The 18,187-nt window shown below is 33.4% G+C and overlaps 1 protein-coding gene across 1 annotated transcript in view; it reads right to left on the reverse strand.

Annotated features, from left to right (window-relative positions):
- Positions 1-233: 233 nt before the first annotated feature.
- Positions 234-18,187, reverse strand: part of ZC2HC1A (zinc finger C2HC-type containing 1A) — a 47,852-nt gene continuing 29,898 nt past the window's right edge. The window contains exons 8-9 of the mRNA XM_082719467.1: positions 10,150-10,257; positions 234-2,812 (exon numbers count right to left, since the gene is read on the reverse strand). Of these exons, the coding sequence (XP_082575593.1) occupies positions 2,647-2,812; positions 10,150-10,257 (274 nt within the window). The 3' untranslated portion in view covers positions 234-2,646. The remainder of the gene's footprint in view (positions 2,813-10,149; positions 10,258-18,187) is intronic.

Genomic DNA, 18,187 nt, shown 5'->3' on the forward strand with positions numbered 1-18,187 from the left:
TGAAACATTATTTGTAATATTTAGATGCCATAAAACACTTCAATTCTACAAAATAATAGCAATTTCTTCAAAAGCTGATGGCACAAAAAACCTGCCAATGAAAAGCTACCATCTCATTAAAAGAATCTGAATTTTGACTTGGAATATTTTCTTCAGATTTCAGTGTACTCTTATCTTTCTACTACCTATGTCTGGTTAAAAGCTAAGATGTCAATAAAGACCAACTGAAAAAATTTTTTTTTTGCTTTCTGTCTTTATTGAATTGGTTCAAAAATGAAGACAGTATTTGTAATAAAAAACAGAGTGGACAAGAGACAACAGCAACCATAATAATCTTATTTTTCAAGCTAATGACTTTCAGAATAATATATAAGCAATTTTTACATTTTTAATTTAAGCTTACAATCATTTTTTTTAATTCTATCACACTGCAAATACTTGTGAAAATAAATTAAAAAGTAAATGATGCATAGATCTAGGAAAATTTCTTATAAACTGAACTACTGCACAACAAATCAATGTGAGAATAATATATGTAAGTAATACAAAAATGCATTTAAATACAGTCACAACATGTTTCATAATTCATTAAGTGTACTTCACCTACTTACTGTTTATAATAATCTCTGGGTTCTAGAACTGGATGATTTTTTATCAACTCATTTTCCATGTAGTACATTATAACATTTACTGGCTACTGCAAAATTCTGTGAGAAACAATCATGTGCCACTTTGAGCTCATTTACCTACTCCTTCCTTGGGTAAAAATTATATGGTCTTAAAAAAAAACAAAAACAAACTTGGAAAATGAAAAATAATGCTTAGTTCCAGGGAAAACAAAGTTGAAAGTTCTTTGTATGATTTATAACAGGACAGAATAACATATATCATTGAAATGAAAATCTAATTTATGTACATTATTCTCCTAAATTAATTAAAATTTAATCTAGTTAATGGACTCTTTTTTTTAGACCAATGACTGAATAAAGACACTCAGTTTAAAAAAGTTAATGAAAAGTCAGGAAAGAAACTATAAGATACATAAAATGACAATTCCTATTACCTCAAAGTTTACATCCCTTGCCTGAATGGAAAACAACAATAACAACAACAACCAAAACCAAAAACACTAATGAATACAATTATAAAGTATAAGCATAAATAAATTTCAGAGAAAATTAAAAGCCACAAATTTCTACATTAACCCTTACACAGTTGATCATAATCATAAATGAGAAATTAGAAATGGCCTATAGAAGATTTGCTTACACCTTTATAAGATCAAAGCTGTTTTCTTTCCATTCAACAGAAATTACTAAGGAATTATTGCCTGGGCTGCACAGGCAATCAAAGAGTCTACTACTAAATACTGTCACATTGAAAGTGACAACAATTAAAAGCTGTATTTTAGCCAAAGTTAAAGTATAATTAAGTTTTTGTGAATGTTTATTACATAGGTCAGCTGTGCATTAAAGCAGTACATTTTCAGTGTTGTTTTTTTTTTTTTTACTGTGATGTGAATGGTATTTCAATATTAAACACTAAACAGAAAATATAAGTAGGAAAAATTAGACACTAGCCAACTCATCACTACATCTAACTATACTTCAAGGGAAATCAAAAAATAATACTCTTTACCTGCATGCCCTGCAGTAATGATTAATTATCCAAATTATTTATTAGGGTCAGGTGGTTTGCTTTGAAATCCATTAAAATAATTTCTTCTAAATTCAGACACAGAAATGAACATGTAGAATTTTGCAAGGAATCTTGTGCCTCTTACATTAAATAATTATTTTCAAACTTTGCAAAAATAAGGAAGTAGTAAACTAAAACTCCTCAGACATGAGGTAATGAAAAAGAAAAAAGTGAAATATGGAGACACAATAGAAATAGAAAGAATATACATTCAACTAACACACAGAGGTAAAAAAAAGTCATTAAGTTATAACTAGAATAAAATACATTTATATTTTTTAGTCTGTGTCTCTGAAAAGGAAATTGCATAATTACATTTTAAAGAATAAATAAAGATCTCTAAATTATATAATTAATGATATATCGAGTAAAGGACAACATAGACCTGTAGAGGTTGAATTCCTCTCTTTTAAAAATATTTATAAAATTAACTGTAAAACAGCTCTACAGGAAAATGACCTTACATAACTAACTGCAACTGAAAATACTCTCGTTTGCAAAATTCCAAGCATTCAATCTTATATTACGTGAAAATAGGCACCAATAATAAAAATGTTTGTTCTGACTTTTCCTCAAAGTAATGATCATCCTAAAGCTTGAAGGGCTGAGCACTGGCATTTGATTTTGTGAAGGTATGCTTAATGTGCTTCAACAACTGTAACAGAAAAGTAATACCTAAGTTAATGATTCCACCTGAAATTATTCTCTGACAGATGAGTGACTATTTCCTTGAATAGCACAGTTTGGGGTATCAGGTATTTATTATATACAGTATATGTACACATTCATATATATACACACACATTTCACAGCCAAAGAATTATGCTCCAAAAATTGCTGAAAAAAGTATTTTGAATAATTTTAGCATAAAATCACTAAAGGAAGTGCTCTAGCTGTCCAAGCAGCAACAGTCGTAAAATTCTGGACTTAGCTTTTTTGGGGCTCTATTCACAGAACCATTCTTCGAATGCCACATTCACAGCAAAACTTTGCCCATTCTACAGGGTATTTAGTCCCACACTCATGGCAGAATTTTGGTAAGTGTCCTGCTGAATTTCCTTCCATGACTTTACTGTTTCCGCCATTAAGTGAAGATACATAGTCTCCATCTGGCCTGAAGGAGTACAGGAAGAAAAGTGGAAACACAAGTTCTTGTCAGCAGTTTTCATAACCCTTAGAAAACAGTACTTAACACTAAGTGTAAGTAAAAGCTTGCTTAGTTTTAATATTTTTTCTAGTTCAAATTTTAAAACCCCTTTTAGTTAATAATGAAATACTAAATATTTTCTTTGGCATTATATTTGTCCCTGTTTATGAGAATTTTTCATGAGCAAATACCACCACACTTTCCATCTGTTCAATGTATTAGGCATATACTACAATGGGAATAGAATGGAAATTTATACTGTCCCTTCTGAAAAACTATCACTAAAAAGAAAACTGGAACCTTGCCCTGAGGAAAGACGGACATCTTTCTTCCAAATATATAATTTAATAAATATGTATATATTATTACATCTATTATAAAACTATATATATATATATATATAGAACTTCTCCCAATGTGTGAAGTTGTTTTCACTGTATCCATGGAGTCTTTTCACTTGAATTCTCATCATTACTCAGGTTGAATCTTGTTAGGTCCTTTGGTCTAATTTGGTTATACACACTCAAATTCTTTCATCCTTCATCCCCTGTACTGCAATCCTCATGGCTCTGGACACTCACTGCCACTCTAAACTGTGTCCCCTTTTGCTTTATTGTTTTCCACCCAACATGCAATATATGTCATTTTTGTTACATCTTGTCTTCTCCATAAGACTGTGAGTTCCCCAAGTGCAGGGATCTTTATCTATTTTGTTACTGCTCTAAGTCTAGGATCAAGAGAAGTACCTGACATAAACTCATCTCTCAGTAAATACTTTTATTGAGTAAATGAATGAATGAGTAATATATAAAGAAGATAAATAAAGTAAAATATTTGGTCCTTTTAAAATGATAAAGTAAACTTTCAAGATTGATCAACAAAAAAGGAATAAACAATACTCAGAATGAAAGGACAGAACTACAGATATAGATAGCAGAAATATAAAATTATAAGAACAATTCTATGCTAGTAATTTAAAACTGAGATGAAGTGAAAACTTTTGTAGAAAAATATCTTATGAAAATTGATTTCAAACCAACTATAACACTAAATAAACAGAATCATTAAAGTAACTGAATCAGTAATAACATACCTCTCATCAGTTAATCAATACCTCCTCATCAGTGAGCATGTGCAGGCGTGTGTGCATGCGCACGCGCGCGCGCACACACACACACACACACACACACACACAGTGGACTCATAGTAATTTTACATGGCAAGTTCTAGGGGCACCTGAGTGGCTCAGTCTGTTAAATGTCTGCCTTCAGCTCAGGTCATGACCCCAGGACCCTAGAATAGAGCTCTGTTCAGCAGGGAGTCTGCTTCTCCCTCACCTTCTGCCCCTCTCCCCCACTCATGCCTTCTCTCTCTCTCTCACACTCTATTAAATAAATAAATAAAATACTAAGAAAAAATCATGGTAAGTTTCCTACTAAGCTTTTCCAGCAGAGGGGGTTGAAAAACAACATTCCGCAATTTCTTTTCGAAGGTCAGTAAAACCATTATATTCAGACTAAGAGAATATAATAATATAATCAACAACTATTAACTTGGAAATGCATGTAAATCTCCAAGAATTTTAGCAAGCACAATCTACAAACATATGCAATTCAAGACACTTCAGATTTATTCCAGAAAATAATACTGATTTAACATTAGGAAGTCTATTAATATAATTTATCACATAAACAGATTCAGGGATTTAAAAATATTGATTTTACATATATGTATACATATATATATAATATCCAATAACATTCACCACCTATTTTTTATTTTAAAAAAACATTTAGAAAATCAGGAATAAAAAGGAATGTCACTGATAAAATGTAGATTATAGAATCCTATATCAGTCCTCATGTTCAATGGTGACATTTAAGAAGCATTTTCTTTAAAAAGCAGAAATGTCACAAGAATATCAGTTATAATCATTTCTATTTTAATATATATAGTACAACATAAAGAGAACTCTTTCTGGTTCTTTGGTCATATCTAACATGGGGATAACTTCCTAGCTTTCTTTAATGAAAACCTTTCAAAAGGTGGAATGCCAGCTGTGTTTCTAGGCAACAGTACTTAAACGCAATCCACAGAAATTAGACATCCCTCAAGACAACCTGAAAGCTATGTCTACAGGGCTGTTACAAGAGAAACTGGTTCCCTTTGGGGACACAGAATTTCCAATTAAAGTGATCCTACACACATCTGTTAAGATCTTGTTCTCTCATACCTAAGCTGTCACTTGGACAGCCAAAGAAAACCAGCTCCAGGACTTGGGCAAGGGCTCCCAGGAAAGAGTAACACTAGACACTGCCTACTGCATTTCCTATTTCCTATAAATAATCCTAATGTCATATTTTACCATGTGATTACCTCTAGCCAAGCCTAAGACAACCTCTTAATGGACATTTCAAGAGCCCTGCTTTAGGGGACGGGGCATGAGGAGACGGGAAGGGAAAGCTGAGTTTCTAAATCTCCACTTTGTGCAAGTCTAAGAAATCACTGTCCTCTCTCCCAAAATGACACTAAAATTCAAGAATATAAGTAGGCAAGATCAGTCAAAATCTCAAATGTAAGTGCAATGTCAGTTAATTTACCAAGCTGACCTCTGGTTTCCTTTATTTACTTACCTGTGGAAGTTTCCCTTACTTTTCTGAGAGCTAAGCTACACATTCAGAAGAATATTTGCCCCGGGGCGCCTGGGTGGCTCAGTGGGTTAAGCCGCTGCTTTCGGCTCAGGTCATGATCTCAGAGTCCTGGGATCGAGTCCCGCATCGGGCTCTCTGCTCGGCAGAGAGCCTGCTTCCCTCTCTCTCTCTCTCTCTTTCTGCCTGCCTCTCCATCTACTTGTGATTTCTCTCTGTCAAATAAATAAATAAAATCTTAAAAAAAAAAAAAAAAAAAAAAGAATATTTGCCCCATTTTGTGTAACATTTCTAGGTGTTTTCGGTGGAAGGACCATCCAGAAAATGTAGCCTAACACACTTCCAGAAAAAGAAATCTGTGAAATTTCTTCATCTGTTGTGGTTATAATTATTCTATCTGGGTAGTGTAGTAAGTCAAGTGAACAAGGTTCAGGGCTTACTATCACATATTAACCATTTAAAAAGAAAGAAATAAAAGAAAACAAAAAAGAATTCAAACTCATTTTTAATGGAATTTTTGTCCCTGCCTGTTGTCACTTCATTTGTCTACCTCTTTAGAAAGATAAGATGAATTTTTTATTTAAGCACATGTATTTATTAAGTTTCCCATTTTATGAGAGATGTTAATCCTACATTCAGCATGGATTCAAAACACAAGGCTCCACATATACAACAACACAGCAAGCCAGCTTTGGGAGCCCAAGAAACATTAAGTTCACTTCTTTAATATTTAAAATGTATCAAAACCTTAGGTGAAAAAAACAGTATTTATGAAAGAATCTATCTGCAAAGGTAGCATTTCACCTATTCCTTTATGGTTCTCATCCTTTGTTATGCATAATCATTACTCTTAAAATTTTAAAAATCCAGGGGCGCCTGGGTGGCTCAGTGGGTTAAGCCTCTGCCTTCAGCTCAGGTCATGATTTCAGGGTCCTGGGATCGAGTCCCGCATTGGGCTCTCTGCTTCCTCCTCTCTCTCTCTCTCCTTGCCTCTCTGCCTACTTGTGATCTCTGTCAAATAAATAAAATCTTTAAAAAAAAATTTTAAAAATCCAAACCAAAGAAATGAAAATCTCTCTGGGAAGGACGTGGACATGTTCATTTTTAGAAAGTTCCACAGGTGTTTCTTTCTGAAGGGCAACAACCAAGACTGACAGCTAAAACCCTGAATATTTAAAAATCTATCCCTGGATTAAATCTGAATAATGGATAGCTGTATATGTTTTATACTTATAACGAAAGCAGACAACATATATAGTTACATATAGCACATATATATCACAGCAAATTTTAGTGAATCATAGGATATCATGTTATAGGCCTGTATTGAGGGCATCTTAAAAAAACATCTTATGAAATGCATTGTCATACTTATAGTAGAGATTTTAATTAAGAAGTTATCCATTGAATGGGGAAGGTGAATTGGTGGAAGGTGGTCAAAAGGTATAAACTTCCAATTAGGAGATAAACCAGGTACAAGGGATGTAATATACAACATAATGACTATAGCTAATGCTGCTGTGTGATAGGGACATTGCTAAGAGAGTAAATTCTAAAAGTTTTCAATGGAGAAATTTTTTTTTTTTACCTTTTTCCTTCTTTTTATTATATCTGTATGAGAAGATGGGTGTTACCCAAACTTACTATGGTAATCATTTCATAATATATGTAAATCAAATCATCATGCTGTATGCCTTAAACTTATACATTGATGTATGATAATTACTTCTCAATAAAACCGGAGGAAAAAAGTTATCTGTTATATTATCCAGTGACTCTTCAATCTCTTACTCTTCACAATGCCATGATACTCCATGTGGAAAACCCTAAAGATTCCACCCCAAAATTTCTAGAACTCATACATAATTCAACAAAGTGGCAGGATATAAAATCAATGGACAGAAATCAGCTGCATTTCTGTACACCAACAATAAGACAGAAGGAAGAGAAATTAAGGAATTGATCCCACTTACAACTGCACCAAAACCCATAAGATCCCTAAGAATAAACCTAACCATGAAAGAAACTGAGAAAGACACAAAGAAATGGAAAAACATTCCATGTTCATGGGTTGGAAAAACAAATATTATTAAGATGTTTAAGCTACCTAGAGAAATTTATACATTCAGTACAACCCCTACCAAAATACCATCAACTTTTTTCATAGAACTGGAACAAATAATCCCCAAATTTGTATGGAACCAGAAAAAACCCCAAACAGCCAGAGGAATGTTGAAAAAGAAAACCAAAGTAGGTGGCATCATAATTCCGGACTTGAAGCTATATTACAAAGCTGTAATCATCGAGACAGCATGGTACTGGCACAAAAACAGACACACAGGTCAATGGAACAGAATAGAGAACCCAGAAATAGACCCTCAACTCTATGGTCAACCAATCTTGGACAAAGCAGGAAAAAAATACCCAATGGAAAAAGGACAGTCTTTTCAACAAATGTTCTTGGGAAAATTGGACACCCATATGCAGGAGAATTAAACTGGACCATTTCCTTGTACCATACACAAAAGCAGACTCAAAAATGGATGAAAGACTTAAATGTGAGACAGGAATCCATTAAAATCCTAGAGGAAAACACAGGCAGTGACCTCTTTGACCTCAGCTGCAGCAACTTCTTACATCTCCAAAGGCAAGGAAAACAAAGGCAAAATGAACTATTGGGACTTCATGAAGATAAAAAGCTTCTGCACAAAAGAAACAGTTGACAAAACCAAAAGATAGCCAACAGAATGGGAGAAGATATTTGCAAATGTCCTGTCAGATAATGGTCTAGTATACAAAATCTATAAAGAACTTACCAAACTCAACACCCAAAAAACAAATAATCCAACCAAGAAATGGGCAGAAGACACAAACAGACATTTCACCAAAGAAGACATACAGATGGCCAACAGACTCATGAAAAAATGCTTACCATCACTCAGTATCAGAGAAATACAAACCAAAACCACAATGATATATCACCTCACACTGGTCAGGATGGCTAAAATTAACAAGTTAGGGAAAAACAGATGTTGGCGAGGATGAGGAGAAAGGGAAACCCTCTCACACTGCTGGTGGGAATGAAAGCTAGTACAGCCACTCTGGAAAATATTGTGGAGGTTCCTCAAAAAGTTGAAAATAGAGAAGCTACCCTAGGACCCAGCAATTGCACTACCAGGGATTTACCCCAAAGACACAAAAGTAGTAATCAGAAGAGGCACCTACATCCGAATGTTTATAGCAGCAATGTTCATGAGAGCCAAACTATGGAAAGAGGTCAGATGTCCACAAATGAATGGGTAAAGATGATGTGGGGTATGTGTGTGTGTGTGTGTGTGTGTATGTGTGTGTTACAAATTGGAATATTACTCAGCCATCAAAAAATGAAATCTTGCCACTTGCAATGACGTGGATGGAACTGCTAAGTGAAATATGCCAATCAGAGAAAGTCAACTACATAATCTCACTCATGTGGAATTTAAGAACTCATATGTGGAATTTAAGAAACAAAACAAAGGTTTATAGAGGAAGAGAGGGGAAAATAAAACAAGACGAAATCAGACAGGGAGACAAACAATAAGAGACTCTTGAACATAGGAAAAAAAACTGAGGGTTGCTGGAGGGGAGATGGGCAGGGAGATGAATTAACTGGGTGATGGGACAGTAAGGAGGGCACGGGATGTAATGAGTACTGGGTGTTATATAAGACTGATGAATCAATGAACTCTACCTCTGAGACTAATAATATACTATGTGTTAGTTACTTGAAAGTAAATAAAATAAAATTTTAAAAATAGTAATAAATTATCCAGTGACTCCATGAGAATTCATAGGCAGATTTTTGAAGTCTCAGAACTAGATGTGCTCTCACAGAGAAATGATTTTTTTTTTTTTTTAATACAACATGAATCATGTAACTAACTATTCCTGTACTCTGGCCACTACAAATTTGGATCCAATTTATGGCCAAAACCTAGCCTGTATCCAGCACCTGATGACACATATTTTGGGGACTAACGTTATTCCTTCTTTTTCCTTTAGCTCTTAATTCTCATTTTTCCTTTTCATATTTTCAATTTTGTATAATATTTTATCTCACTGTAGGTCATGGATCTCTGTATACTGCCTTAAAACTTTCTGTAATAAGGAGATATAGATATATAGATATATAGATATAACTGGAATGATTTGTTTTATACTTAAAGAGAGCGAATGTCAGTTGTACAAATACTGTGACAGATAAGAAAGGGAAGTACATGGATAATCACAAGCTCAGCAGGTAATTTAAATAAATTTAAATACTGCTGGAAATTATAATGCCAGTCTAAAGGGTCTATTACTCAATTTGCAGAGGTAAAAATAATCATGTTACACTTAAAATTAAGATATAGAACACAAATGAATGCAGTAAAACTGAACAAACTGTTCTCAATCATTGACAATAATAATTACAAGGTTTAGAAAAATATCATTTATGAAAAAAAATCATTTATGCCCAAACTATTTAGTGTACAGCTTAAAGTTAAAATAAATCATATAGCAAAGGAAAAATCAGATTTTCTATTAAAAGCCTGATACATATTTTGTATTTGGTCCTTAGAAGACTACATATATTCATTTTTATTTTAATTAATAGACTCTCAGAACTAAACATACCTGGCTATGTAGCTCTCAGTATATGTTTTTCTTTTGTTTGTAACCACACCTGAGGAAGGATTTCTTGCCAAACTTGGTGGTGTGGAATTTCGAGGTTTGATGTTAGTTCTAGAAGAGAGAAAGAGATGGCATAATGAAAAGGTATTGAATAGCAAGCATTTATTTCTTATATTGCTTAGTTACATGATTAATTTTGAAGCTGTAGAAAGGTGAACTCAAAAGAGTAAAACTGAATTATTTTAAATCTGAAAACAACAGTAGTTAAAACAAAGGATAAACCAAAGCATTTTGCATTTACTAACATTAACTTGATTTTGTAAATAAAATTAATTTAAAAAATCATATATATATATATATATATATGTGTGTGTGTGTGTACACACATATGCTTTACAAGAAATTTTAAGTCAATAATCCTGACAGGCTTTAGGTTTTTAAAAATTTAAATCTATAATTCCTTCAAAATAGAGAGGTATCTTGTTAAATGCCTATGAATAACTGTTAAATAATGTTATATATTATGAGATATGGTTAAATCCAAGAAAAAACCATAGGCTAACCATTTTAATAATTTTCAATTTATGAAAGCCTGTTTTTGGAAATAGCAACTAAAATAAATGGGTTAATATAATTTTCCCTTTTAAGACTTAATCTCACCAAGTATACAGCCTGGGCTATCTGCTACTAGTAGAGGATTTCTGGTTGGATTATCACTTAATTCCCTTTATGAAATTTCAGGAAACAAAGAAAGCTCAAAGGGTTGAATGATGGTACAATGGTAAAAGTATAGGATTTGAGATTCAGATGAATCTGGATTCAAATCCCAATTGCTACTGACTAATATGGAGGTAGTGGCCAACCTGTATCCAAGTTCCCCCATTTATAAAGTATGACTACCATCACTTACCTTAGAAGAAATTGTGGATACCAACTGCAATTTATATAAACATTTAGAATAGTTGATGATGATGATACTATTATTACTATTATCGATATTGATACTGTTCCTAGTCAACATTTACAAAATGTTGCTTATTACTACATTTGGTACAGATTTCTAATTGCTTTCATATATAAAGTTACTTCATCCTCATAATTATCCAATGGATTAAGTAGTATTAATAACTCCATTTTAGAAATGAGGCAACTGAGGCAAAGAGTGGTTAAGTAACAACCAAGGTGACATCCAGTATGTTGCTGAACTTGGGGTCATATGGTAAATAAAGAGCTAGTTCCTCTTCAGAGATTTAGTCAAATCTTTCCATTTCAGAGATATGCAATATTGTGTTATAGCAACAAACAGAATACTTTTTAAAACTCCTTTAGATTATAAGTTCTTCAACTATGGCTGAAATTTTTCCCCTTTATAAAGCAAAGCTGGAGAGTCTGAAAATTCTACATAGCCACCTCCATAGCCACCTCCAAAATACACGCAGGTTAATAACTACATCTATTTTTTGAATGCCAAATATGATGTCAGGTACTATGAATACTTTACTTGGTTTAATCTTCATAGCAATCTCAGAAGATATTATTCCCATTTTAAAATTGAAGAAAATCATATTAGAAAAATTATGTAAGCTACAAAGCTATTACAAGGCTATAGTATTTGAACCTGAATTTAGGTGGGTCATATTACAAATCTTATTATATTCAATATGGAATGCTGTCTGTTGTTCAAAGAGAGGCTGTTTTGAATAGTTACTTCAAATTTTTTCTAAACTTTGACTAGAACCATCTTGGTAAATGATTGGGTTACCCTGGCCCTCTTCAAATGCCTGCTGATAGTATAACCATGACATATACTCTACTCTTAAATAGCCCTCTAGGAAGTTGAACTGCTATAGTACCTTTTCAGGAATTCAATCTCTAAGAAAATCACTGCCAAACAATAGCAATTCCTCCAGTGAGAGTTGTAAGTGAACTAGAAAGGACACATTTTTTATTTTTTGGCTCTAGAACAAAGCCTTGTTAGAAATCCTATCATCTTCATTTAATATGTACATGAGATACACAGATAATACAAATACACCTATGGATATAGACACATAACCTCACCATATCTATGAAGTTATTCAAAGAATTAGAAAATAATGCTTTAAAAAAAAGAATTAGAAAATAAAAACTAGGGGGAGAAAAAAAGAAGAGAAAAATTAGAGAAAATAAGATTATCATCAGTAACCATCATTCTTAACTACCTATCATGTACTTTTAGTAACTGTTTCTAAGAGGTGGAATCTGAGCATAGGGAACCATTCTTAAGAGATTGGGAAGAACAGTCTTGATTAGCACTTAATTGACATAATCTCACATGATCAACACTTTTTTGTTCCTGTCCAGAGTTTGAAAAATGCTACCCTTATTTTGTACCTGCAGTCTGCTTGTTCTAGGTCAAAAAATAACAAAAGAAGGTTTAATTTTGGAATTATACTTACTCCACCTTATTGTTAATCAGTGTTTCTTTGAAACACATTTCAGAGAGACTAGAGAACAACAGTACTAAGAAAAATGGCTCAGGGCACAAATTCTTCCTCGTATGATTTATCATGAACTACTTAAAAATAACACATGGGTGCTGCTAATATTTTAAAGGTTTCTCCCAACTTTATTTTCTATTTAATTAAATTAATCCTTCTTTTCATATGTGGTAAGACAATGCTGTAGTAGGAGTTGGTTTAAAAGTTAACTAAGAGGGGCGCCTGGGTGGCTCAGTGGGTTAAAACCTCTGCCTTTGGCTGGGGTCATGATCCCAGAGTCCTGTGACTAAGCCCCACATCGAGCTCTCTGCTCAGCAAGGAGCTTACTTCCCCCTCTCTCTGCCTGCCTCTCTGCCTGCTTGTGAGCTGTCAAATAAATAAATAAAATCTTAAAAAAAAAAAAAAAATAAAAGTTAACTAAGTGAACTCTGTTTAATAATATATTTTTCAACTTTAATAAGTAATTTATCTGATTCAAATTTCATCATTTTAAAATGGGAGAGCCAGAGTTGGTATTGGAGCCCAATCTAGAAAACCCTTTAGACTTCTATGGAAGAGTTCCAAGGTGACTGCCCTTGCCACTCACCTCTGTTTTCAGCTTTCTGTGCCAGTACAGAGGAGAGTGTCATATCTTTTTCCCCATTTTATGTGGAATTTGTAGCAATTTAACCAAAAGACTGAAAATCCCTAGACTAAATATTCTCTAAAATCTCTTTGTTTTCTGCCTTTTTATAATTAATCATCCTAACTAAAAAATAATACAGCAATATTACATATTATGTATGGCATAATATCCCCTGTACTCTTCTATTTGAACATATTACTCCTAAGGGGTGACTGTGTGGCACAGTCAGTTAAGCATTCGACTCCTGATTCCAGTGTAGGTGGTGATCTTGGGTTCATGGAATTAAGACCTGCGTCAGGCTTCATGCAAGGGTGGGGTCTGCTTGGGAGTCTTTTTTCCTCTTCCTCTGACCCTCTTGCCCTGTGCCCTGTGCTCTCTCTCAAATAAATAAATCTTTAAAAATATATATATACTCCTGAAAGAAAGCTGCATAAAGATAACAATCATTGAAGGTGACTAATATTTCAACCCCTCTAAAAGTTAGAATTTAATAGAAATAAATGTATGCTAAAAACAGCTTTATTTACAACAACAGAAATGTTCATCTGACACAGAGTGTTTTAAATCCTATAAGATTATTTAGCACTTCTTGGCTTAAAAATGATTAAAATAAGACTTTTTAAAATACAGGAATGTATAAGTTTATAGTATTCAATTATACAAAGGCTTTAAGGAAATATCTGAAAAAGGTTAACCAAACTGAGTTACAAATACTTACTTGTAAATGGGTAATAACTCATGTCTTTTGATGGCACTGTCTGATTTTGTATCACTGTCATACAACCTTTGCACATGTCTTCCAGTTCGAAGTGGAGGGCCTAACTTGTCCATCTTACTATTAAAATATATAAAGGTGTACCCATAAGGAGACTGCTGTTTGTTTCTTTATATTAAAAAAAATTTTTTTTTAAACATTATTCTGGTTCATCAGAAATCTACCCCCCATACTCTTAATTACTGGACTGCCAGGCTAAGGACTGTCAAAAAGAATCCTTGGATGTCATACAATGTCTGCTATTAGATATGACAATTCTGCTGCTCCTGGCCACCCTGACAGTTGTGATGAACACCCAAACAAATGCCACATTTATACACAGCAGGGCATTGGAAGCAATAAAGAAACTTAAGAAGGACAAAAATTGTTTCAAATAAAATTTGTGAACCTAGAAGTGAACTAGAAGTTACTATCCTGATAAGTAAGACTGAGCTGATATTCCTTGAGTTCACAAATAATCTAATTTTTCTCCTTCCCTGATTTCATAGTACTTTTCTCATTTTTCTTATTATTTTATAATTTTTCTTGCATTTAAAATTCCAAGTATAAAGCAATCAAATACATGATATTTATATCTTTAACTCTATCTGATTTTCTAACGAAGAATGATTATGAAATTTGTACAGAGAATATAAAGCATGATGTATGAAAAAACAGGGTTGGCAATCTGAAAAATCACATGTAGAAATGTTAAGTGGACCTGCCTGCCATCTGAAGTTCTCTTTTTTTAACCAAAAGTATAAAGGAGCTCCACCTGGAGGAAAATGGGAAAAACTGCAGATTTGTAGAGATGTCATTGTTTTACATCAACCAACTAACTGAATCCTATGTAATATTACCAACCAATATTCACTCATTGTAGGGAGCAGTGAAAATTAAATTAGGAAGGTAGGAGAACTATCTTAAACAACTACTGAATAACACATTACTGCTCATTAACTTAAAAAGGATACTCTTTTTAAGGGATGCTTGTTTGCTCCAATGCACTCTTCCACTTATTCGTTAACCCTACAAATTATGAGCACCTACTATGTATCAGGCACTATGCTACACTCTGGGGACACTGTGGTAAATGCATTTTGGCACTTAGTGTCTAAAAGAAGCTGTTCATTGTTCTAGATTATAAAGGGCTCTACACTTTATTAATATTTATATTCTTTTGGTATCCTATACATAGCAGGTATTTTATTATGAAAGTTGTTATTAATACTTTGCAGATGGTGGTGCTTGTCCATTTGCTATGTTATAAATTCAACTCAGATGATCTACCTATGTATATGTATATGTGATTTATATATACATATACACACACACAATTCAAATGTTACGTAGGCTAAATGTCAGTAAATATTATTCTTAAGTTCAAATCACTTACGTCCTTCTATAGTTTGTTATTGTTATTCTATGTTGTTATCAAGGTATAACCAAACAAAAACAAAATTCATAAGTATCAATAATAAAATCAAGATTATATTTTTACTATGTAAAAATTTATATGGTGTATTTATTTTATAAGCTACACATAATTTTTGTACAAATCTATATATAAATTTTATATATTTGAATATATTTTTATATATAAAACCTTGATTACATATATATTTTTTTTGCCATGCAATAATAATCTGCATTGAGGTAATTATATAAATTTAAAAGCGATTAGTTCATGAAAGTATTTAAATCTTTCCCTAAACTAACCCTCATCTTAAGATATAACAAACCATTTCTCAGTACCATCTTCATATTTATTTTAGTGAGCATGAACACTTCCTTGCTCACAGCTCCTTTTCTAACAAATCCCTTCATTTTGGTTCCTCAATCTCCAACAGGACTAAAGTTAAGTCAAAGCAGCAACAAGACAAAGGGCTATTTGGGAAGAAATTAAAATCTTTGCAAAAGTAGTAAACTTTTAAAAAGGTGTTTTAAAAAGGTGTTCAAAGGCTTCAATTCAACAGATTGATCCTTGGTTGAAGTTTCTTTGCCTTTCTTAGTCTTGCAAATCATCAATAACTGACTTAAGGAAAGAAATCAAATGAGTATAAGAACCAGGAAGCCTGTGTCTATTTCATGTTGTGTTCAGACCTCAGGTGTACTGGGTGTTTCAAGTTAGGAAAAAAAATTACCTTTACTGATGTTAACACTGAATTTATACATCTGGAGTTACTTTGAGAATTAATAAATTTGGGCAAAGACAACAAAAAGCCTACTTTGTTATGTATTTTTAAATTATTCACAAAGTTTGAGGAACATAATTTCAACATGGCAGTAATCCACAATGGAACTATCAATACCAATGTTTTTAGCGTGTTTCTATGCTATTTTTCTTTTAAAAGTTTCAATTTGGTAATGTTGATTATATACCCAAGGGCTGAAAGAAATTAGGCTGAAATAAATAAATCCATTCAGCAGTAGATGCAGTCTTACCACTGCTAAGGAAAACATAAGAGGGTATTGTGAAGTCAACTAAGCACACCCACATAGCACACATCTGGTGCAGACTAAGCAATTCGATATACATAATATGATTTCAATCCCATATGAAATTCAAAGATATGTCCTTAAATTGGTACCTAGATTTGGTTAGAGTCAACATCAAAGTATATTTTTAACTTCTTGCTATTCTTTTAATGCAAGCACAGAAATGCGTTGGATAAAAAAAAGTTTAAAAATCCTTTGGTGGGGTGCCTGGGTGGCTCAGTGGGTTAGGCCTCTGTCTTCAGCTCAGGTCAGAAACTCAGCGTCCTGGGATTGAGCCCCACATCGGGCTCTCTGCTAAACAGGGCACCTGCTTTCTCCCCTCTCTCTGCCTGCCTCTCTGCCTGCTTGTGATCTTCGTCTGTCAAATGAAGAAATAAAATCTTTTTTCTTTTTAAGATTTTATTTCTTTATTTTACAGAGAGATAGATCACAAATAGGCAGACTAGCAGGCAGAGAGAAGGAGAAGCAGGCTCCTTACTGAGCAGAGAGCCCGATGTGCGGCTCAATCCCAGGACCCTGGGACCATGACCTGAGCTGAAGGCAGAGGCTTAACCCTCTGAGCCACGTAGGCTCAGAGCACCCCAGAAATAAAATCTTAAAAAAAAAAAATCCTTTGGTTCCATGGACCACTAACCTACAAAGTTCCCAGATACTTCACATGACTTAAATACATATATATATACATATATATCTACTGTTAAATAATCCTTAAAATCCATAACTTCAAATTATAAATGTCCAATTCCTATGATAATTTACTTATTCTAAAATAGAGAATGCCAACTTTTCTTGTGAAAGGCCAGACAGTAAATATTTTAAGCTTTAATGGCTATGCTATCTCTGTCAAATACTCATCTGTGCCACTGTAGCATGAAAGCAATCACAGACAATACATAAATAATTGGGTGTGGCCATATTCCAATAAACCAGTTCTTGGGCAAGTTTTGGCTCTCAGGTCATAGTTCAAAAAGATCAACTGCTCTAGAATATAAAATTCCATATATGAGAGGATGCCAGTACTTTAAGATTTTGAAAAGATATCAGTGATTTTTAAAGGTTTTCCATAGGGGCACCTGGGTGGCTCAGTGGGTTAAAGCCACTGCCTTCGACTCAGGTCATGATCCCAGAGTCCTGGGATCAACCCCTGCATCGGCTCTCTGCTCAGCAGGGAGCCCGTGTCCCCCCACCACCTCTGTTTGCCTCTCTGCCTACTTGTGATCTCTGTCTGTCAAATAAATAAATAAAATCTTTTAAAAAAATTAAAAATAAAGGTTTTCCATATATTAAAGAACTTGATAGATAATAACGTTATCTTGTAATCCCAGACAAATATATATTACTGTCAAACTAATATATTTTATAGATGATGAACTGTAATTTTGACCAAGACTTTTTAATATAAAATGACTATATGTAATTGAGTATAACTGCCCCAATATAATAGTGTATCTAAAAAGAAATAATACTTTAGCAAGCTTTCAAAATATTTATAGCTGAGAATGAATTCACATTTTAAGAAATACTTGGCAATGAAATCAACCTACAGGAATAGGTTTTACTTTGAAATAAACACTGACCTTGGGAAGGTCCTTGTTTATTGTTGATACCATAAGAGTGAATTACTCAGGAGCATGCAAACCACTCAGTCTTACAAGACTGTGACAACCCTGATATAATAAAAAG

This window comes from Mustela nivalis, assembly GCF_964662115.1.
Source record: "Mustela nivalis genome assembly, chromosome: 2".
NCBI classification, from domain to species: Eukaryota; Metazoa; Chordata; class Mammalia; order Carnivora; family Mustelidae; genus Mustela; species Mustela nivalis.